The sequence below is a fragment of the Chanodichthys erythropterus genome, chromosome 7 (assembly GCF_024489055.1).
Source record: "Chanodichthys erythropterus isolate Z2021 chromosome 7, ASM2448905v1, whole genome shotgun sequence".
Lineage (NCBI taxonomy): Eukaryota > Metazoa > Chordata > Actinopteri > Cypriniformes > Xenocyprididae > Chanodichthys > Chanodichthys erythropterus.
In genome coordinates, this window is record NC_090227.1 from 33,935,677 (window position 1) to 33,959,658 (window position 23,982).

Consider the following 23,982-nt stretch of genomic DNA (forward strand, 5'->3'; position numbering starts at 1 on the left):
CAATGGCAGTGTTGGTCAGTCATCTCAATATGCCATTTTGCTTCAGATCAATAAAACTTTTAGTATGATGTCAGGTCATGTGTAATTAGAGCAATCTATGAAAAATGTATCCAAAAGATTAATGACTGTTTAATATTCAGTGAATTTAAGGAGATGAAGCCTGACTCACATTTATGTGAAACTCAAGACTGGATGTTTTTTTTTTTTAATGACCGATGACTGAATTTAAGGCAAACACAAAATGACTCATCGTCACGAGAAGAGATACAAAAGCTTTATGGGACTTCTACTCAAAAGAGGAAAAAAAAAGGTTAGGAAAACAGTGAAAACCTGCTTTGCCTGTGAGCTCAGTTAACGACAAGTCTTGTGACACGTAAACACATAAGTAAAAAAGGTTTATTTACAAATTCTTTCACACTTCATGACAAACAGCACTTTTTCTTTTAGGTTTGGATGATTATGGCTCTTAAAAAAAAAAAAAAAAAATTAACCACAACAGATTTGCTGCTTCCACAGTGACAAAAACTAAAGCTATTTTACAACGTTTTTACAAGAGTGGGAACAGATTTTTAACCTTCAAAAGAGACAATTTAAATACTCAAAAAGTGAATGATAGAATGTTTTATGCAGACTGATTCATACAATAAAATGTGGATTTAGCTTGACTTAATTTGCATTGTGGTAGCTGCAAAATTAGTAATAGACTTTAAGTCTTTACAAATAAAAGCCACAATTGTATACAGGCTGATGTAGCCTTATGCATGAAAACATTACTCCAAAAATATTTTTTATTTGCAACCACTCCGCAAGAACTAAAAACTGAGATGCTTTGTACTGAGTACAGTACCAACAGTCATTTCACGCAGGACAAGGTCAATGACCACTGGGACTGTGACGGCTCCCAGCTGGCCCCGATTAAAGGGGAAACTTCCTTCAGCTGTCAACAAAATGTTGCTATACTTGTGGTAGAAAAGTTGAGACCACAGCCATGGGAAGTCTGGAGAAAATATTGATTTTCTCATGGTGCTTCTGCCAGATGTAAAGACACTAGAAGGCATAGCGTGTTCTGATGTCTTCCAGTTTCTTCGACACCTCTGGAGGTGTGCGGTCCAATTCTTCAGAGACACTCTTCTGCTTATGGGGGTCCATGGAGTTAAACTGCTCACACAGGTCTCCATCAATCACATTCTAGAAACATACAAGCAAAGTCAATGAGAAAAATGACTAATAAGTGACCTAAATAGTCTGAGTCTTTGTAAAATAATGGTATATTGGTTACTATTTCTTTTAAGATACTACATTTAAGTGTAAGTGGATAGTTAAGAATGAATTAAAAACTCCTTTTAATACAGCCGATCCAATACTCGGTATTGGTCTGATACAAACCATCTTTGTTGGATTAGGAAATGGTCAGACAGGACTAATCCAATTCTCAGAAGAACAATTCTCTACAATGTTACAATCTTACCATTATTATGCATAGTCCGAACATAAACGTCTATGGTTGTTTAAAAAGGACTGTATTTTTCTGGAGTTTTTTGGTGATTCTCAATGCTGTGGTACTGTCTACTCTCAACCAGGCCTCGCCCACCTTATTTTGTGTATGCCTTGGGCGGGAATTATTTAAACGGGTACATTGTGTACATTCCCGTAGGATAACTCCAGACTACAATCAAGACGCGTTTTAGAGTTTAGAAACAGTACAGACTCTTTTCATGATCAAACAGCTACATTACACAAAAGTTGAAAATGTAAAAAAGTAGGTCCCTTTAAGTATCTGCAAATACCAATGCCATATAGGTACCTGCATATACTTATGGTCACAGTATCGGCATCTGTTTCGGAGATAAAAAGGGGTATCGAGCCATCCCTGGTTAATACTAAAGCTGTGAAATATATTAACTGTATGTTGGTCCTTACCTTCACTGGGAAATAGTATGAGCGGAAGCTGAGGTGATCACGACCACACAGTGGAGGAAACTCAGAACGCATGTGCATCTCCAAGTGCTGGAAGAAGTCATGATCCTAAAGACAGATGAGACGTACATTTTATTTTCACAAAAACTAGGGCTGCACGATATATCGCATGAGATTGTCACGCGCATTTCGTCAGTAAAGCCGGTTCCCTGATTACCGTTAAATCTCCATCACCTGCTTTCAAATGGAGCGGCATTTAATAGACAGAGCCGTAGATCACTGAAAAGCCACGCAATATCGCGTTCATTATCGAAGGCGATTCATCTGCGATATGAACGCGATATTGCGTGGCTTTTCATTGAACTACGGCTCTGTCTATTAAATGCCGCTCCATTTGAAAGCAGGTGATGGCGATTTAGCGGTAATCAGGGAACCGGCTTTATTGATGAATTGCGCGTGACAATCTCATGCGATATATCGTGCAGCCCTAACAAAAACCTTATTCAATCATAAAATTAAAATACGGCCAACCTTTATTCCATTAGTTATTTAATGTGTTTGATAACTAAAGTAGCACCATACATGTCACAGTCTCTACTCCGATGGCCTGAATGCAAGCCCTGATCTGAGGCCTTCACCTCTTCTGCTTCAGTGGTTTTAGACTTACGAAAGGCCATTGCACGTTAGGACTACTCTTACGTAATTTCTGGTTATTTCCACTTTAAGGAACTGTACCTCATGAGAGGTGAACGGCACCAGGATGCCAATGCCTCCTGATAGCGTGGTGTACACCAGGGACTCTGATCCTCCAGGGATGAGGGTGGTTTTCTGGAGGGACAGCACAGTCTCTCCTATGTGATAGTTAATAATCACCTCAGCCTGTGAGTGACAGGGAAGAAAAGACAACAGGTACGGATTAAAATGGGCCTTGAAAAGCATGTTTGGTGTCACAGGCAAGTAATTCACTTCAATATATCATATTAGAGGTGTGCATCTTTACTTGCCTCATGATTCGATTACGATTCAGAGGCCAAATTGATTATGAAGCAGTTCATCTTTTCCTCCAAGTCTTTTATTAATAATAATTGCATTAAAGGTGCCCTAGAACATTCTTTCACAAGATGTAATATAAGTCTAAGGGGTCCCCTGAATGTGTCTGAAGTTTCAGCTCAAAATACCCCATAGATTTTTTTTTAAATTAATTTTTTTTACTGCCTATTTTGGGGCATCATTAACTATGCACCGATTCAGGCTGCGGCCCCTTTAAATTGCACGCTCCCTGCCCCCGAGCTCTCGACTATAATACAGTGCATTTACAAAGTTCACACAGCTAATATAATCTTCAAATGGATCTTTACAAAATGTTCGTAATGCATACTGTATTTATTTGGATGTTTACATTTGATTCTGAATGAGTTTGATAGTACTCCATGGCTAAAGCTAACATTACACACTGTTGGAGAGATTTATAAAGAATGAAGTTGTGTTTATGAATTATACAGACTGCAAGTGTTTAAAAATGAAAATAGCGACGGCTCTTGTCTCCGTGAATACAGTAAGAAACGATCGTAACTTTAACCACATTTAACAGTACATTAGCAACATGCTAACGAAACATTTAGAAAGACAATTTACAAATATCACTAAAAATATCATGATATCATGGATCATGTCAGTTATTATTGCTCCATCTGCCATGTTTTGCTATTGTTCTTGCTTGCTTACCTAGTCTGATTTAGCTGTGCACAGATCCAGACGTTAATACTGGCTTGTCTAATGCCTTGAACATGAGCTGGCATATGCAAATATTCGGGGTGTACATATTAATGATCCCGACTGTTACGTAACAGTCAGTGTTATGTTGAGATTCGCCTGTTCTTCAGAGGTCTTTTAAACAAATGAGATTTATATAAGGAGGAGGAAACAATGGAGTTTGAGACTCACTGTTTGTCATTTCCATGTACTGAACTCTTGTTATTCAACTATGCCAAGGTAAACTCATTTTTCCATTCTACGACACCTTAAATAAATCACAATAGTTCGTTATTTTATCTGTTATTAAAAATATGAACAAGACGCAAATAACAGTAGAACAAATACAATAAATAATTACCAGTGGTTTACTTTCATTTTATATCTATTTAACAAACTATTCAATTTCTGCATTATTTCTTACTTGATTATCAAACCTGCGTGAAGTTGGCCCCCCACCCAACGCAAAATGTCTGCAAAACAGTCTCAATCGTTTGTGCTCCGTTTGTACTGGTTTGTGTCGTAAAAATTTGTTTGTGCTGCCTCGGTTTTTTTAGGTATTAAAAGAATATTTATAGGTCATTCTGAGGTCACCCAGCCCCCCATATGTTCCAAATTCACCGAAAATAGTCTCAAACGTTTATGCTTCGTTTGTGCTGGTAAAAGTTTTGTTTGTGCTGCTTTCCATTTTAAAATATTAGACTTTGAATTATAGGTGATGACGTCACTCAGCCCCCCCCACATGCTCCAAATTCGCCCAAAATAGTCTCATTTGTTTGTGCTCCGTTTGTGCTGCTTCGGTTTTTAAAATATTAAAATAACTTTTATAGGTCATTCTCAGGTCACTCAGCCCCCCCACATGCTCCAAATTCGCCCAAAATAGTCTCATTTGTTTGCGTTCCGTTTGTGCTGGTTTGTGCCGGTGAAATTTCCGTTTGTGCTGCTTCGGTTTTTAAAATATTAAAAGAATTGGGTATTCATTCTCAGGTCAATCAGCCCCCCCACATGCTCCAAATTCACCACAAACAGTCGCAATCGTTTGTGCCGATAAAAGTTTCATTTGTGCTGCCTCGCTTTATAAATATTAGACATTGACTGCATTGAAATGAATGACACTGAACACCTAAAATAAAAACACCAAAAAAAATAAAAAAATCAGAAAACAATGGATAGGATTGCGCAGGCACCTCCGCGGACAAGATGCTCTCTGATGAGTGATTGATTCCTAGATGTGTATGTGTTATGTTTTTTTTTTTTTTTTTTCATTTTGGTTTGTAAAGCAATAATTAAATAATATTGGATGTTTAATTGGGGTCCGGATCAGTCATCCGTGCACCTGGTAGGCTGATTTTTTACTTAAAAATCAAACTCTTTCTTATTCCTCCTCTTTTTTTGTGTAAAAAAAACTGAAAACTGAAAAATAAAGTTAGATTTTTTGTAATTTTATTCATGGGTAAAAAATTTGATTATTCGTTAATATTTGTTTCGCATGAGTGACGCCCTGAAACGCCATTGAACTTATGTCTTGCATGTCCCATCATGCAAGTTCATCTGATGTAGGCTACTGCTTTGCATATGTTTTTTTTTTTTTCTTCTAATTGGTTGTTTCATATATTTCTTGCCAATGTAGCCTACTTCTATAGTGCAGAGCACAACAATAGGGCTACTTCTCGTCCGCGGAGGCACCTGCGCAATCCTTTCCATTGTTTTTACAATGAAACACAAATTGTTATTATTTATAAGAATAAAAAACAAAACAAAAAACTGCTTTTAATAACAAGTGAAACATGTTGCATCATTAGGTTTTACTTAGGCCTTTTAAGAATAAAATAAATACAAATAAATAAAAATTTCCTCAATGTTTTAGACCACATAAAGCCAAAATGAGTATTTTAGGGGCCACCCACACATTTGAAACGAATTTTAAAGCATAAACTAATTTGTTTAACCCATAAACTAAAAATACAAAAAAAAAGTCTTATATAGGCTTAAATCTTTTTTGTCTGTTTATTTTCAAGTAAAATCAAATTAAACGAATGCCTTTATTTGTTTTTTCGATTTGGTTTAGTTAGACAATTAAATAAGTATTTTTTTCTTGACGTAGGCTAATTAATTGAAGGAATTACAGGGACTGATGCAGCTTTTTTGATGCAACAACTTTCCGTTTCTGACACACGCTTGTCACTGAAAAGGAGGAAAGCAAACAGACTTAATTTGAAATCCCATTGCTCCTATTTCTGTTAAATGTCTATGCTTTGGTATATAGCCTAATAGTCACTATAATATGCTCTTATGCGATTTGCATTTACAGCCGTTCAGTGTCATTCATTCAATGCAATCAATGTCTAATATTTATAAAGCGAGGCAGCACAAATTAAACTTATCGGCACAAACGATTGCGACTGTTTGTGGTGAATTTGGAGCATGTGGGGGGCTGAGAGACCTCAGAATGAATTGCCATTTTTTAATATTTTAAAAACCGAAGCAGCACAAACAAACGAGACTATCTAGGGTGAATTTGAAGCATAGCCTATGTAGGGTGGGGGGCTGAGTGACCTGAGATTTTATAAATTATTATTTTAACAGGCATATCTAAAAAAAAAAAAAAAAAAACAACAAAAAAAACCCCCGAAGCAACACAAACTTTTACCAGCACAAACCAGCACAAATGGAGCACAAACAAAAGAGACTATTTTGGGCGAATTTGGAGCATGTGGGGGGCTGAGTGACCTGAGAATGACCTATAAAAGTTATTTTAATATATTAAAAACCAAAGCAGCACAAATGAAAATTTCACCAGCACAAACGGAGCACAAACAAAAGGGAGTATTTTGGGCGAATTTGGAGCATGTGGGGGGCTGGGTGACCTCAGAATGACCTATAAATATTCTTTTAATATCTAAAAAACCGAAACAGCACAAACGAAATTTTTTACGACACAAATGATAGAGACTATTTTGCAACGCTGTTTTGCGTTGGGTGGGGGGCCAACTTCACGCAGGTGATTATCAAATGTAAAAATATAGTCACTGCATAGTCTTTAGTGTATTAATTATATTATACTGATTATTATATTAAAGCTACAAAAGTTATTCAGTCAAGGAGTGATTCCCTCTTTTGTCATTTAACAATAATTGCAGCAGACCTAATGCACAGATCTAATGTTACACAACAGAGTCTCGGTGGAGTCAGTCGGTGCGACTGATGCATTAACGCATTGAGATCTTTTCTGTAGCTTATTGCTCTCCACTTGGCACGTCCCATCTTCACTTTCTCATTCAAGCATGGTCTTTTGCAAAAATCGAAACATCAGACAGAAGTATTTATCTTTTATATTATAGCCTATAAGAGTACCTTATTTACATTAAAACAGTACATTAATATGCATTATAGGCCTATTAATTTTTTTATTTTTTTTTTAAAGAATCGATGCCTCTGAAATAAGCCTCCATTGCCAATTCTAAAACGTCATTTTAAAGCTAGTAAAGGAGGCTTGAGCCATTGATAAGCAGAATAATGCAGTTATTAGAGAGAGCGATAGGATGTGACCGATGGATGGATAACCACTCCTAATCAAAGAACAAGAGAAAGCAAGTATATCTTGATTAAAGATTACAAGGAAATTTTTTTCCTCTACATATTAAACTCGAAAACCAGGAACATGCATTATAGTAATTAGGGTGTGTAAATTTAGATTAAGCTATTAACTTTAAAAACATCCAATTGAGCTTGCCTCCAACCAGAGAGCTATGACTAAAGGATTTTTGGAGTATTATGTCACAGAGTCTGTGTGCGGTCTGAAACAGGATTTGATAAACAAAGTATTAAGTATGAATAACTGTTACTGGTTACTTAGTGTAAATCTTGTGTAAACTTTTCAAAGTAATGAATTTAATTCTAATGTATGAACACATACAGCTTTCCCGTAACACCAAAATAGAACTAAGATATGCTGTTAAACAGAAAGTATTCTTAAAGTGATAGCAATCTTAAAAAGGTTATATCTTAGTCTATCAGCCATAATCAATCAGTATCCACTCTAATTAGCACTAGAGTACGGCAAATTTTTTTCTGATGTTGAACAGGTGGAAATGAGAGCTATCCAACATTGGCCAATAAATAGCCAATATGATTAATACATGACAAATAAAAACAAAACAAAAAAACAAAAATACTACTATCAGCTGATAACAGATATGGTCATGATATATTGTGCATCCCTTGACATATACCACAATAATATGTTTATGCCAACCCACCCAGTCCAGCTCTCTCCTGATTACACATGCTTTAGGCATGTCCGTCAAAGCTAGACGCAAGTCATTGGTGTGCAAATAGGGACTTTCCCTTGTGTCCACCTAAACATTTCCATGCTACTAATCTGCACATAATGATCTCTGGCGAGAGGACAAGATTTGCTGCTGAGGTTTCAGAACCAGAGCAGGGCATGGACTCCAGCCAAATGTTTTGGGGTGCAGGTCTGTGTGTGCGCGCAAGGAGAACAGCAACCGCAAAACCAACCAGACAGACAAAAACAATGAGAAACAAGCGGTTAGGACAGCTCAGTGCCAAAGGTCTTGCTAGCAATTTCCGGGACCTGTGGGTCATGAGGTATTGAGTAATAATGAGGGTAGCAAAAACTTCTACCTTTTGTGATGCTCCATTAAGCAAGCCTCTGTCCCACAATGCCTTGTTCCCTGTGGGATCCTCGTCAACATCGTCGCTGGTGTTGGGGGGCAGGCGGACCTGAAAAAAAAAAAAAAAAAAATTGGTATGAAATTAGTATGCAGTTTACTTCTGTTGTAAATGTATACAGATGACACCTCAATTTATTTAATTATTACAATTTACATGTGCATTTTCTCCCTCCATTGCAACTGCTAATGAAATACAACACGTCAATATATTAATGTTAAAAAACTGAAAATGAATGTTTATGTTGACTTGGCAAACAGTATCTGGTACATCTGTGATACTGGTCTAAAAGTTCTGGTGACAACACTCACAACGCAGATATTTCCAAACTTATCCGCGGCAGCCATGGTGTCATAATCAAGCAGGCAGGCAGTCGTGACCCAGCGAGGATATGTATCGTCAGCAAATATGATGAGCTGGTTCTCGTTGCGTCTGTAGCGCACCCAGAATAGACTCTCCTGAACATCAGACACAATCACACGCTGGCCAATAGTGTGGATGCCGGTCACCAAGTTAGGAACATGCTGTAAGAATAAGAAAAGGACACAGTCAACACTCTTTAGCAGGTTGTACCTCTTTTAAAACTTGTCAAGGACAGACAAAAATAATTCACAACAACTTCTAAAGATTTTTTTTTCTCCACTTAGTTTTGTTTGGTTATGCCTGTGTGTGAGAAACTTGTCAGCAAGCTGATTCAACTTGAACACTGCAGTGAAGTACTCTACCCTATAACGACTGTCAAATTTTGTGGTCTAAACGTCTGTTTCAATGTTTTTCATGTGGTTATGCATCAACAGCAAGTACAAAAAAGTGCGTCATTTACATGACTCTCACACTGTTTTATGCTTTAAGGGGAAAAAAAATTCTCAGAAAACATGTATTTTGTAACAACTCACCTTGTTTTCACACTTGCGAAGTAGTTTCTTTTTTCCCAAGTCATAGATGCGCAAGAGTTTGCCTACACCAACCAACACTCGCCCCTGAAAGGGAGCGATAGCCAAGGGCACGTCCTCCACAGGTGTCTGTCAATCAGAACCCATGTTTTAATTTATTTTCAAATCTTGTTTTAGAGAAAGTTGATCAGAAATGTACCTTTTAATATATGGTTTTGATATGCAGCTTGATCAAAGCATCATTAAACATTTAACTGGACCATAAAGATTAAAAACATGCATTTTGGGGCCGTGGACTAAACACCTACACCATAAAGTTAAATTTTGTGATTTTCTAAGCTTCAAATGGATTTTAGGGCACATTTAATGATTTGCGGGGAATTCCACATTCCTGAGCCCCCAGCTAACAGATGAGACCAATCAGTAGTTTCATGCCAAGTCATTTCCTGTTCCATTCACCTTGTGCAAAAACTCCAGCTTGTCCCCACCTCCAACTAGGCGATAGGTATAAATATATCCTCCACCAACGGAACGCGGATTTAGTATCATATCTCTGGCAACGCCCACCAACACGTACCAGTCATCGCCTCCACCAGAAAAGCGACATACAGCCACACTGCAAAAGATACACAGAAAGAGGAAATAAGATCAGAGAAATAGGTGGGACATGCTTAATGCTGGTCACTTTTTCATTTCTTTTTTAAAATTGATTAAAAAGTTGTGCAAGAGTAGTGCATATGTGCAAGTTCACATAATACTGTTTGTCCGATGTCCTCTTTAATCCATAATTCAACTTTCTTACCTGAAAGCTGCCTCGTTCTGCTCCAGCTGCACCAGGTCCAGTGTATTGCCCTGGATGGGGTTGATCATGCGTACTAGTGAAGCCCACTGCCCAGAACCTGCTTTAGGTGCCCCAAAGATGGCTTCTGGCAGGTTCTCATTCAAGAAAGCTGCTGCCATTTCTGCAGCCAGCTCTCTTTCATCCTCCCCCGCTGCCTCCACCATTTCCTGTAGAGCAGAAAAAAATATTTTATATCATGCATTATATGGCTACAAATAAGTGTAAACCATTAATTGTTTTAGTACCCAATTTTCAAACAATTGGCATATCACTGTAAGTTGGAAAATGGCTGTGGGCATTTGCTACCATTCAGACATGAACATCAGTGAGCTCAGGCTTTGGTGTAGTTCACCAAGTTTAAATTCATCCCAAAGGAGTTCTGTGGGGTTCAGGTCTGGGCTTGTGGAGGTCAGTTAAGTTCTTCCATACCAGAACCACTAAATCATTTTGTGCATGGGGCATTGTCATGCTGGAATAGACCAGTGCCCTCCATGAACTATTGCCACAGTTTTGGAAGCACAACATTTTCATTCTATGTAGTAGCATTACGATTCATCTTCACTGGAATTAAAGGGCCAAACCAAACCCCTTAATTATAAGGGGCCGTCCACAAACGTTTGGCCACAAAGTGTATATAAGAATTTTTTGAGACAATTTGCAGATAAACAAGAGAACTTCATGTTAAGCAATACATTCAGAAGCAGTCATTTTACACCACAGTTGTGGACTAGACTCAAACATCGGCAGGATAGCATCAATATGATTTATCTTTGAGGGACCAACACAGTAACCACAGGCTTGCACAATTCACAGTACTTGTCACTTTTACGGCTCATCAAGGTGGAATTACCCTTGCAAACATATGCTATGATGAGGTAGCCACAAAATAGACATGACTGACAACTTCCGACAAAAAGCAATGAAATTCTGTCTCATGCACTCATTTTCCCAATCTAATCACTGTCTGAGTCAGAAGAGAAACGAGGAATGATAGATGTAGATAAGAAAAAAATTCCAGAGGACATTAAAACAACAAAAGCGTTGTTTCATAATGTTGCCCTGTGAAGACCAGATTCACTGACCTCAGCCATCTGCTGCTTGCGCTGGGCTTTGGTGGCTTCGGTGTAGGCATTGTGGTCTGTCTCAATCAGGATCAGGTTGTTAGTTTCTGGGTGGATGACAAACTTACGAGGCGTGTATTGCAGTGGGAATGCCACCTGGTTGAAGACGGCACCCAGTTTCTCAAGAGCCAAAATTCTAAGGGAGAAAGGGATGAGAAGGAAAGACAGGCATGCAGTCAATTTAAAGAAAGTTTAGACATCAGTTAAAGATTATTACATTCGGGAAGCCAAAACCTCTTGTTTCCTGGCTGTAATTTGGCAGAATCAGGCTTGTACTGATAAAATGGCAGTTAACCTAGGCGGCGTGATGTATATAAAAACATTTAGATATAAAAGAGGAGGTCTCTAGCTAAAAAGGGCAATGAGTACAGACCTCCAATAAAAAATAAAGGGGAAATGTTTAACCAATTTTAGTGGATCACTACATGGCTAATCAAAACAAGTAATTCTGTCCATTAATGGAAGAGAGGTTCACACTTCTGGGATTTGCTACCCACCCTCGACCAAAAGGAAACATTTAATCTCACCAAAACAATCAAGCAGAGTCCAGCTCATATTTTATCCCAAAATGGAAGACAGGAATGGCAGAAGGACAGAAATTTTAGGACCAACATTCGTTTAATTTGAGCACATTTCATTTACTTCTAAAGCCATATCTGAGTATCAAATCAGTGGTCAATTATGAAATTATAAACCACATATTAAAGGACCAACTACAGGAAATGACATCTATGAAACCATCCACAATATTCTTGACAATATTCTCACAAACCTGTGAAGTTTTACAAAGTTCAGATTATTTATACGCAGTATGAGTGCATGATTTTACCTCAGTGTGTTGGTGGAAATGGCAACAATCCCCTCAGGACACTGTTCAGAAGCGAATCCTGAAGCATACTCTAAGGTTTCATATGACAGTGGGGTCAGGTGGAAGCGAGACTGGTATGAGTAACTCAGCCAGGAACGACTGGACATGGCCAAAACCTGCACAGTTAAAGGTCACGTAATGGTCAGTAAATTGGCAAGCTGTGCGACACTGCAACGGATATAAAATGCAGACATGACTCACAGCTTCTTGGGCCTGCATCCGGACTCTGAAAAGCTTTACGGGACGAGAACCGAGATACCGTGTTCGAGTGTCAGATAGGTCCCCAGTCACTGGATCCAAAACAGTACGCAGTAACACTCCATTCTAAAACAGAGAGGTGATTATGGTAAGTGGCAATGGAATGTCCAGGAAAGTCATGCCATCAAATAACAGGAAAGGGAGTCACATTGCAGTTCTTTTGTTTTCCTTTCAAAGTCTTTGATCCAAATGGCACACTTAAAGTGATCTTGTGATGTTTATGGTGACCAATGAAAAGGCACAAGAACAGAGTACCCCATTTGCCTTTTTAGGTTGTAGAGTTGTGCTCAAGTGTGCCTGCTATTGAAGTCAAGATAAAACAAATTACTATAAGACTAAAAAAAAAAAAAAAAAGAAATTTAGTACTTCTATCCATCGGTTGTCGATTGGATGCAAGCAGAACTGAATGAGCGTTTGAAAGAGAGAAAGGGGTGGGGTATAAGCAGACAAAATGACTGGAGCATTCTTGTATATGCCTCCAGAGGGATAGAAAATGGGTTTGTGGAATTTTTCTAAATTTCCTGGAATTAGCAGTAGAAATTTCAGAAAATTCTGATATTGGAATAGAGCTACATTTAGGTAGCAGCATTCTTTTGAAACAACATCAGTTTCTACTGTAACATCCTAAATGGTAAAATGACAGTACAAAAAATAATAATTTAAACAACTTTACAGTTCAAATAGATGTTTTACATAATTGGTCTAAACAAAAACAGCAGATGGGCTGAATGAAAATGCAAAGTCACTGACAGTAGGTGGCGCTTATGGAAAAGCAGAAATAAAGGAGTCACCGCCGTTAAAGCAGCCCTGCACTTATAAATACTATATTAGGCAACTTTTTTTTTTTTTTTTTGAGAGCGAGAAAATGGAAGCAAAGGGGAGCATGCCTTGCTCAAATACACAAAAATGCATGGAAAAGTGATCAATTTCCTATTTTGCCACTAGCTGGGAATGGACCTGCAACCTTTATGTTACCAACCCAGAGCAAGCAAGAGAGTTTCTTACCTGCAGGCCAATATTGAGGTATAGGAAGCCGATGGTGCCCTTTTCTCCTAGTTCATCCTGTTTTTCTACTCCACCCATCTCCACAATACAAAGAGACTCTGGCTGGGCCGGAAGAGCCTGCATACTTAATGGCTGCAGACAGTCCTGTGCAACAAAGAGATTACACACTTCACACAAGGGATTGTTATAGCAAGTGGGCACAGTGACTAGAATCCTTGTTTGATGCCCAAATCAACTGACAATAGATAAGCAAAAAGTAGCTTACGGATGGATCCAGGGAGATGATACGGACAGTATTGTCCACCAATCCAACAGCCAGGAAGCGAGAGCGCTGTTCACCAGGGGGTACATTTGCCAAACTCATGCACACCACATCTGCAGACATCTCTTTCCTTTCTGTGTATTCATTCAGCTGTCCAGACTAAAGAGAAATCATAATGGAAAGACAATCAAACAAAAGATGAAAATTCAGGTGACAATTCAAGATAAATGACCACCAACATACCGGGTCCATCTCAAAGTAGACCAGTTCTCCTCCGGTCAAAGCAATGACCACCTGCCTCTGATTGACAGCACATCGGACGATTGTTTTCTTCCCTGGAGTCTTCCATTCATTCACTCTCTTATCCGCACGGATGTGACGGATCCCATCGGGATACACCTTTACCCAGCAAATAAAACAAAACCCATTTGAATGTTAAAATAATGGAACAACTGTTTAATCTACTTGTTGGGCAAGAACACAGAGATCAGAGTTATTTAACAAGCAAACAGAAAAGGTTCATTGGTATATTGTGCATGCATGTAGGTCAGGAAGACATCACTCACTTGCACAAGTGCATCTTCCCCAAGCAATGAGCAGGACAGGGTGGGTGTTGTGCCCAAGAAGCCAGAGTCTGTCACTTCTTCCACAGTCTCTCCGATAGAAAGCACCAGGGTGGCATTAACGAATGACACAATGATGTAGGCATCAAACTCATCTGTGAACAGGAAACCCACAATGTTGAAACAATTGTTTGGTTTGTAAACTTTTGCCACATATGGGCTAATTTGCAACCATAAAAGCAAACCAATATTACAAGATAACAAAAGAGTCATGTCATTCCAAACCTATAAGTAATTTGTTCATGTGTGAGCAAATTACAATTTATGTCAACCATCTCTTTAAAATCTCTTTTTGTTTGTTTATTAAAGTTTTTAGGCATGTTAGCATCATGGTTATTTACATAGCAAACACAAAGGCCAATATCATCCATAAAATTTACATTATTATATAACATGTTTCAACTTAACAAGACAGAAAATCTAAAATACATTCGGGTGATACATTTTGAAATATTCCAAAATCTCTTTTTGTAATGGTGTATAAACAAACAGTGAACAAGACCCTTTTGAAAATGAAACCATTATGCACTATTTGCTTAACTCTCAAGACTAGTCAAAATGAAACTATTCCCCTTAAACACTCAAGTACATAGACCACAATCTAAATCTTGCAGAGCTCAACCTGCACGCACAAGCCAAATAACCCAATAGAAAATCACATGATTTCAGAGAATTATCTGGCAGACAGTGACAGTTCCTGCAAGCCCAACTTACGGTGTGCATGCCAAGCAAATGTCCTTGTAGGTTGTTGATCCAGTATAATATGGCTTGGTGAAAAGCTCTTAAGTGAGAGCATGCTGAAAAACTGACTAATGTTTCAAGGGGATAGGGTTAGTTATTGTTCACATTTTAATCGGTACCTGAAATTCAGTACCAGTTTTGGGAGTTTACTCTGTTTAATAACAAAAACATCTATTTCAGCAGAAAAAAAAAAAAAAAGTGTCAAGAAAGACCATTTTTCATGCTGTTCTTCACCTGCGCTGTTCAGTTTTGCATTTGGACATGCGCCATGAGTCTGTTTCCTCAACACAGCAGCACAAAAGTGTTTCATTTTCCCAACAATGCTGTCAGAGCTGGAGTTTGACTAACAACACATGGAAAATATGACTGTGACAATATTTAGTATGTAACATGCGGAGCATGCATGAGAGCGGTTTCTGCACGAAGCACTTCAATGAGATAAAAGGGTTAGTTTAGTGTTATGTCTTTAATGTTTTGAAATTGGCCACCACTAGACATTGTTGAAAAGTCAATGTTTTTTTTTTGCCGCACAAAAAGCATTCTCATCACTTTATATTAAGGTAGAACCACTGTACTCACATAAACTGTTTAAAATATGTCTTTCAGTGCCCAGAAAGATACTAGTGTAAATTAACTTGGTGGCAATACAGGCCTCACTGAGTCAGTGGACTTTATCAAAAATTATAATATAATAATATTATAATATAATTATAATAAATTACATTATTTTAATTTTTGGGTGAACCAACCCTTTTACAATGCTCACAACGCGGAACATATACGGACTGGAGTAAGCATGTTTCAAATTATGGACATATTGAAAATGGCGTTGTCTGGATCTAGTTTCGTGAAATGTAACCAAACTTCAGAATGTTTAGCCATTGCCCTGTGTGTTTAAACAATTTGCAGTGGTGACGTCGTATAGTCTCTCTCTAATGTACCTTACTCTCACGTGCTTTTTTTAATTTAATGTGAATCAGTACTCTGTAGTAAAGACGTAATTCAGTCGATGCCCTAAAAGGAACACTCCACTTTTTTTGAAAATAGGCTCATTTTCCAACTTCCCTAGAGTTAAACAGTCGAGTTACCGTTTTCAAATCCATTGAGCCGATCTCCGGGTCTGGCGGTACCACTTTTAGCATAGCTTAGCATAGTTCACTGAATCTGATGAGACCAATAGCATCTTGGAAAAAAAAAAAAAAAAAAAAAAAGACCAAAGAGTTTCTATATTTTTCCTTTTTAAAACTCGACTCTACTGTAGTAACAAGTTTTAAAAATAAAGATTAAAAAAAAAAAAGTTTTAAACAGAGCACTGTACCAGAGATGGAAACTAGAGTCGCACTTAAGTCACAAAAATAAATGACTTGCGACTTGACTTGGACTCTTGAACAACTAACTCGATACTTGATTTGGACTTGAAGACAGAGACAGTCTTTTGGCATGGCATTCCTGATTACATTCTCTGTTTACTACCCCACATGACAGCACGAAACACCACATTTTACTATATTCATTCATTCCCAAATATGTGCTGCAGCAGAGAATATCACAAATCATCTTTAAACACCAAGCGATTGAGCGTGATGCATCTGAAGGCACGCAAATTCATCATCCATTAGAAAATTTCTGTTAAATAGATTAGCAACAAATAACAATATAGTCAAGCTTGCAATAAACTTTGTTTGAAGAACTTTTTTTTTTTTTTTACTCAAGTATTTGATAATGCATATAATATCCAGATTTACCAAGTTAATTTGTATCTGGATTGGGCGAACACTTTCATATGCATTTTATGACCCTGTCTGTCCAACTGATTTCCACAGATCAGTTTGCCAAGTTGCAGTGCGTCATTATATTGCCTCATCACAAACGAGACACAGATAGAAATGTTGTTCATTGCATTGTTTACTATAACACTTGTTTATACGTAGGTTTTGTTACCACGGGCGCTCACTGGAAGACTACATTTTAAAGCATTGCTTGAGATCTACAGCAAACTACGGCAACTCGTATAGCTCAATACACAAGACTTTTTTCCTTGCGGTGGTTCTAAATGGTATAAAGTTAGAAAGTAATAGTAGTGATTTAAGTAGTATTTTGTGTGCTTTATTAAGCAATTTTAAAGTAAAAGTAATCCGCTTTTATTTTTAAACACAATTACAATAGCTACCTGAAAAAAAAGATATTGATAAAAACAGAACAAAGACTTGACTTGAGAATTCACTTGGGCCCCTAAAGATTGAGACTTGACTTGGACCTCAAAGACTTGAGACTTGATTTGATCGCAGGGACTTGTGAACATGTCTGCTCTGTACCCAACCCTAGAGAACCTAGAATGTACTCGTCTATGCATGTAAGCCCTTTAATCTTACAAAAATAACTGAGCACCGAGAAATTATTATGTGGTCCTGCAGGACTCTGGGAAGCCAATATGGTACAATTACATTTCTTGTTGTAGACACTTGTTGGTAAAAAGTTTAAATGCATTACTACATTTCCTTCCTTTCACGGAAGTGACTTTAATAGCACCATGTCTAAACCACCACCTTTTTTTCTTCTTTTTTTTTTTTTAAACAAAGAAACGTTTGCAGAAAATCATTTCAAACTATTTTACATAGTTCATGACCAATCACATGCTCAACGTGAGCAGATCTTTTACCTTCTACATGTCTCCTGACAGTCCACACAGCATTGGGGTTACCAGGCAGTTCAGAAACAGCCATTTCTGACACCTGAAAAAAAAGAAGAAAAAAAATTGCATGCACTTTAACACATTGAAACATTAATAGTCTCTGGAAAAACCTAGAATCGGAAGTGTAAAACCGCATAGGTTTTGCGTAGGTTCTCTTTAATACAGTGGGTGTCAAATTTCCATTTTGCAACTATGTTGTGAAAGCTGCCACAGAAATGTGACACCTAGCATCACAAACCTCCAGTCCATGTCTCAAAACTCTCAGTGTAGATCGGGGTCCTCTGCCACAGGCCACATACAGCTGTGGGGTGTCTTCATTAGCCAAATCAGCAATCTACAGTATAATTTAAAAATAAAAAAGAAATTCTGTAGGTTTAACACTTCTTATAGTGACATCAGTTTCCATCATTACATCAGAAAACGCAAGAGGGAAAAAAAGTCTGAAGCATTTCCATTCTCAATTACCCATACTGATGTGTGACTAAACACTTTGCAATTTGTTAACTAGAAGAAAAAAAAAGCAGTTCAAATCTGCACAGTCATCCAAGCACTCATTCATTCCCAAACATATGTTCTCATGCCAACTTGTAATGCCACTTCCCATCAGTAACTCCCAGCTTGAGTATGAACATCAGATTTCACATTTATTACACTTCTATGCAAAATACACATTCACACACCTGGCAGGACATGATGGGGGAAAGATTTTCTTGCTCGTCCACCAGCACAAGGTTCTTAAGGGGACGAGGTTGGAAAAAGAATGTGTCTCCCTCCTCCAGAGGCATGGCAGAAGAAAACTCAGGTTCGTCGTCATCATCACCCAAGTGGGCAATCTGATACAGGTAGCTAACAAAACAAAACATTTTAGATTCAGACTTGCAAAGAATAATGTGCCCAACAGTGCAGATTAATGAAAAGCTTCAGGTTAAACATAGGTTTTGTGTAACTGAAACTACTGCTCCCACATTCCACCCTCTTTTTATCAGATTCACATTCCACCCTCTTTTTATCTGTAAGCTAGTTATTGCAAGGAAGCTTGGTGAAAATACCACCAAATTAGAAGTATTCAGTTATTAGGTGAACGACAAAATGTGTAAGATAGAAGTAACTTACTGGTTTCCAAACTCTGAAGAAACAAATAAGAAGCCAGTCTTCAAAACACACATGGCTGTGGCCACTGGGATGGTATCAAAATACTTCATCCTGATCTCCGTCACCTAAAATATGAACAGAAAATATGTAATCCAAACACATAACATATCACTTTCCAGCTTTTCAACACCTCTCGTGTGTATTTTGAGACCAGATCTCCCTCCAGTTCATTGGAAACACTTAACGTTATATTATAGTATTACTAAATCTGCTATGCTGCATTTGATTCAAAGTCAGATATGGGATTTGTTTTGAAGGTGTGCAATTAAGCAGTTTTTTTTTTTTTTACGTGGTTTACACACGCTTATCTGCAGTGCAAACAATTGCAAAAATGGTTTTAAGAATGTATAAGAAGGAACTTTGTTCAATGAATACTATTTACTTAAAAGTAAATGTTTAGCATCAACTGTGTTTGGATGTCATATACCCATATTTCTTCAAAGCCTGGGTCAAAAGTTTCCAAGTCCACCTTCAAGTGGCATTTTATTGCACTTTTCAAAGTAGGAAGTTAGAAATTCCAACTTTCCATTTTGAATGGAACACAGGTATTTGAGTGCAATTACAGTTTCACTTGCTTGAAAAACCTCTGTGTCTATGAAATAAAGAAAGAGGTGACACAGTCAGGGTCTTTTGTTCTGTATGCTCACCATCTCCTCATCAGTTTCCAGTGTAACTTTAAAGATGTCGCCCTGTTCTGTCTGGGCTAGAAAGAAAAACATGGATTTGGTCTTGTGGGTGGCAGAGCAGACAAAGATCATGCCTCTCTCAGGATCATCCAGATCATTCTAAAAGATGCAAAGAAAGAGAAAGGCACTGTAGTCACATCTCACATCTGTGTTTAATCTATTCTGTAAACAATGACAGAACTAAACAACCATATGGAGGTCCAAAATGAATATCATGATCAGAGGTCTTTATGTGTCTCCAGTTAAATGTCAGAGAAGAGACATGAAAAGCTCATCATTTCAATACTAATGGCAGTACAAGCTGCTGTTTAGACACCTCAAGTTTATGTTCAGTGTATTGTGCTCAAACGGAGTGATGCAAAGGGGAAGACAACACAAACTCACCCTCCTGCGTGGGATTGGGCAACGGATGTCCGGTTGGTCGCCAAAGTTTTTGTAGGTGATATAATTCTCAGAGCAAATGAGGACACCACTGGGTCCATCCGAACCTCCAGGAACTATGAAAAACAGAGGAAAAGGTCAGATTAACACAAAAACTCAGACTTTAGCTAGAGTTTCTCTTCTGAAAGCAAAACTTTCTTTGCAAAGTCCATGAAGATCAGATATCAAAACATTCTCTTCACCAAACAGTCAGAGAAGAGACATGAAGATATTCATCATTTCTGACACTTTTAATCTACAACACCGTTCAAAAGCTTGGGATCCCTAAGATTTTTAAATGTTTTTGAAAGAAATCTCTTAAACTGATCAAAAATACAGTAAAAACACTAACATTGTGAAATATTACACTTTTAAGTAACTTCATTCATTGTACTGCTTAATATTTTTGTGGAAACATGTTTTTCAGGATTCTTTTATAAATAGAAAGTTTAAAAGAACATATGTGACCCAGGACCACAAAAACAGTCATAAGTCACACAGGTATATTTGTAGTAATAGCCAACAATACATTGTATGGGTCAAAATTATCAATTTTTCTTTTATACCAAAAATCATTAGGATATTAAGTCAAGATAATGTTCCAAGAAGATAATTTGTAAATTTCCAACAAAAAGTATAAAATACATCCTATATCAAAAATTTATTTTTGTTAGTGGATATGCATTGCTAAGGACTTCATTTGGATGACTTTAAAGGCGATTTTCTCAATTTTTTTGGCACCCTCAGATTCTAGATATTCAAACAGTATTGTCCAATCCTAACTAATCACACATCAATGGAAAGCTAATTTATGCTTATTTATTCAGCTTTCAGATGATATATATATAATGTGTGTGTGTGTGTGTGTGTATATTTATTTATTTATTATATGTTATATTGTAATATATTATATAAGAATGCATCTTTGTTGAATAAAAGTAATTACTTAAAAAAATTAGGCCTGAAACTTTTAAGAAGTGCATTATGCAATAGTGAATCACAAGAATAACACTTCAAACAGGTGAAACAAGTGTTAGATAAAAGTGTTCTGCTGAAAGTATTGCAACAAATCTTGTGAATCCCTATCTAGTAAATCTATCTTGACATTATGTAAGGTCAAAACCTGTGATGAGGAAGTTGCCATGTTCCTCCAGTGCCTCGCTATACTTGCGCACCACATGGTTGAGGCCCAAGTCCAACTCATAGAAGGTCAGAGTCTGCTGGGTGTTTGCTGCAGCTTCTCCGGTGGGATCATTATCTGCCTCCTGCAAAATCAATTAACACTATGGGTTAGTCACCCAGCTGATGGTATCTGTAAAACCATGAAAAACTAAGATCAAATTAAGTAGCACAAACATGCAAATTCACTTCAACCTTTTTGACTCAAAGGCCCCCCATTGTCCAACACAATATTTGACCTCAATATAGACTATTATAAAGTTATGTCTGCAGTTATTATGACAGGGCAGCTAAAAAAAATAAAAATAAAAAATTCTCTCTTCTGAAAGCAAAACTTTCTTTGCAAAGTCCATGAAGATCAGATATCAAAACATTCTCTTCACCAAACAGTCAGAGAAGAGACATGAAGATATTCATCATTTCTGACAAACATGCAAATAGACCTCAACCTTGAGTATATATATTGATATATTAAGTTAACCAAAATTAATTTTGTGATTATTTGTGAGTTTGAACTGTATGTTCTTCAGTTTTCATCTTGTTTTAACACGTTTAAACATTTTAATTTAAATCAAATTCAAATTATTTCAATATATTAGTATTAATTTATTATTTGAACTACTTTTAAAGTCATCCTGCAGCCCCTATGGGAGAACTGCTCAAGCTCCAGCCGATGCATAAGGGTTCTCAACTCTGGCCCTCAAGGTCCAATGTGATGCAGATTTCATCTCCAACCCTAATCAAAATCACCTGAACAAGCTAATCAATGTTTTTATAATTACTAGAGTGAAGCAGGCAGGCGAATTGGTCAAGGCTGGAGCTAAACCGTGCAGGAAAGTGGATCGAGGGCCAGAATGGAGATCCCATGCACTTGATCATCTCACAAGAATGACTCTGACCTCATAGTCCATTTCCAGGCAGGCAAACATGGGGTTCTCAAAGCCCACATCCACACCAACCACATGGTAGACGAGTGTATTAGCCTTATGCGCCTCTAGAGGGGACGAGATGGTAAGGCGGGCAGCTGCATCTCTGTTCAGGATGTATACCAACTTCTGCTTTTCAATGGCACCTAGGAATATAAAAATCATGGATCGTTAAAAATAGAAAATGGGTTACATATGAAAATCCTGCTTGACTGCAATTGCTTTTCACTACACAGAGCCTGTTTTTTACCTATCATAACAGCTCTGCCCTTTGGGTCCACAGCGAGGAACTGCCCTGGTACAATACGTCTGCAGCCACTCTTGCCAAATGTCTCCTGGTGTATCTTTTCAAACATGTTCTTGGAGGGATGGTACTCCAGGATCACAATACGTCCAGAGTCACTCCCCACCACCACATAGTCTAAAATTACAGGATGAAAAAATAAAAATTCAAATCTGTACATACAAACTTTGCAAAACAACTATTAGAATCAAGTTGCTCACCTTTAGTTCCACCTGTCAACCTGAAGGCCATGAGGGATCGGATGACACCAAACACCTCCATAGTAAGCAGTGTGTGGACCTTCCCTGTGTTGGCATCAGGACGCAGCAGTTCCAGGATTTTCCCACGGGAAACAACAATCTCCTGCTGCTTAGTTCCTAGTGAAAGAGAAACACCACTTAGAATTTAAACTTCATGCTTAAAGTCACCATGAGACAAAATGGCAAATCTTGTTTGTTTATTGCAGAATTTATTATAAAAGGATTTTTCCAAGTAGATAAATTATTTAAAAGTTCATGTGCCATTATAATGTTTAATCAAAATAACTTCCAATGACATTTTTCTTGTTTGAGAAGTCGTTTTACACACATTTACTTCACAATAGAGAAGAAAACAGTACTTCAGTGTCAAATTTGATACAACAATAATTTCTCCAACAAAATGTAAGTGAAGCGCACTACTCTTGACTCAGTGTTGTTGTTCTGTGATATACCTGAAAAGTTGCCATGGATGGCATGGGAGATGCCAGTTGCTCGCTGCAGAGTCAGGTTGTACAGAAACATGGCTGCTGTCACTGGACCTGAGGCTCAGGACAAAGAGCTAAACCAGCACCTGCAAGCAAATCCCAAAGAGATTGTATAAGTACCAAAGTAAACAACGAAATTAAAGGCGAGGGCCGCAAAATGACTGTGGTTACAAGGCAAAAAAAGGTGTTTATTCCATCTAAACACACAGAAAGGTTGTTTAGCACTGTATAACTACAAACACTTTCCAGTTATGGTCTTTTGTTTACTAGAACTATGTTGGTGTGCGGAAAATAAATATTACGGCATTACAAACAGAATTTAGGGTAAACATTTCCAATTTATATTATTAGAACCAAGTCATGCCACATTTATGTAAGACAACGAAAACTGCATTGTGAAAGTTCAAAGTTTCACTTTAGATCGTCCGTCGAGTTACAACATGCATTTAAAAAAACAATTCGTTAAATAAATGTTCTTGTAACCGTACTTTATGTAACACATAAATATCTACTGCTTAAGGCACTTGAAATTGTAAGCGGTAGTCAGTCCATTCAGCATTAGCCATTCGGCTAACGAACTTTATTGTGAAAATAAAGGTTGTAACTATAATTTATGAACACAGATTTAAGTATGATTAAGCAATACGGGTTATTCGGGAATTGTATGAAAAATATTTACCGAAATAGCAACCAGGATGTTGTAGATTTCAATCAGATGTGAAACTTATTTTCTTCATTGGCCTGGTCGCTCGTTATTTCAAACGGCGGTGGAACGACAGAGGGCCTCCTAGTTCTGTGGCGCATTCAAGTGTTGTCCGAATACATGCCTGAGAGTAAAGATCGATTTGGTAGAAACATGTTATAATAAAAACTAATATATATATATATATATATATATATATATATATATATATATATATATA

General features: G+C 37.5%; 1 protein-coding gene and 2 non-coding genes across 3 annotated transcripts; all 3 read right to left on the bottom strand.

Annotated features, from left to right (window-relative positions):
- Positions 1–269: 269 nt before the first annotated feature.
- sf3b3 (splicing factor 3b, subunit 3) lies at positions 270–23,873 on the bottom strand. The gene is made up of 27 exons (XM_067390303.1): positions 23,739–23,873; positions 23,027–23,145; positions 22,536–22,691; positions 22,282–22,452; positions 22,005–22,177; positions 21,050–21,191; positions 19,891–20,003; positions 19,468–19,605; positions 18,782–18,885; positions 18,349–18,514; positions 17,907–18,002; positions 17,636–17,708; positions 14,179–14,330; positions 13,856–14,011; positions 13,616–13,771; positions 13,351–13,494; positions 12,289–12,411; positions 12,049–12,203; positions 11,181–11,355; positions 10,060–10,265; positions 9,717–9,873; positions 9,261–9,386; positions 8,676–8,888; positions 8,317–8,415; positions 2,653–2,796; positions 1,921–2,025; positions 270–1,188 (listed from the first exon to the last, which is right to left on the bottom strand). Exons 2-27 carry the CDS (start codon positions 23,094–23,096, stop codon positions 1,048–1,050), a joined length of 3,654 nt encoding a protein of 1,217 aa, XP_067246404.1. The 5' UTR covers positions 23,097–23,145; positions 23,739–23,873; the 3' UTR covers positions 270–1,047.
- LOC137023573 (small nucleolar RNA SNORD111) lies at positions 20,098–20,175 on the bottom strand. The gene has a single exon (XR_010895567.1). It is a non-coding gene; the product is annotated as a small nucleolar RNA SNORD111 (small nucleolar RNA).
- Positions 21,457–21,534, bottom strand: LOC137023574 (small nucleolar RNA SNORD111). The gene has a single exon (XR_010895568.1). It is a non-coding gene; the product is annotated as a small nucleolar RNA SNORD111 (small nucleolar RNA).
- Positions 23,874–23,982: the final 109 nt, after the last annotated feature.

Coding starts and splice junctions, on each gene's coding strand:
- sf3b3 (XM_067390303.1), bottom strand. CDS start 23,096: ATGTTTCTGTACAACCTGACTCTGCAGCGAGCAACTGGCATCTCCCAT. Junction 11,356..12,048: donor ATTTCCACCAACACACTGAG/GTAAAATCATGC, acceptor TTTCTCCCTTAG/AATTTTGGCTCTTGAGAAAC. Junction 10,266..11,180: donor GCAAGCAGCAGATGGCTGAG/GTCAGTGAATCT, acceptor TCTGCTCTACAG/GAAATGGTGGAGGCAGCGGG.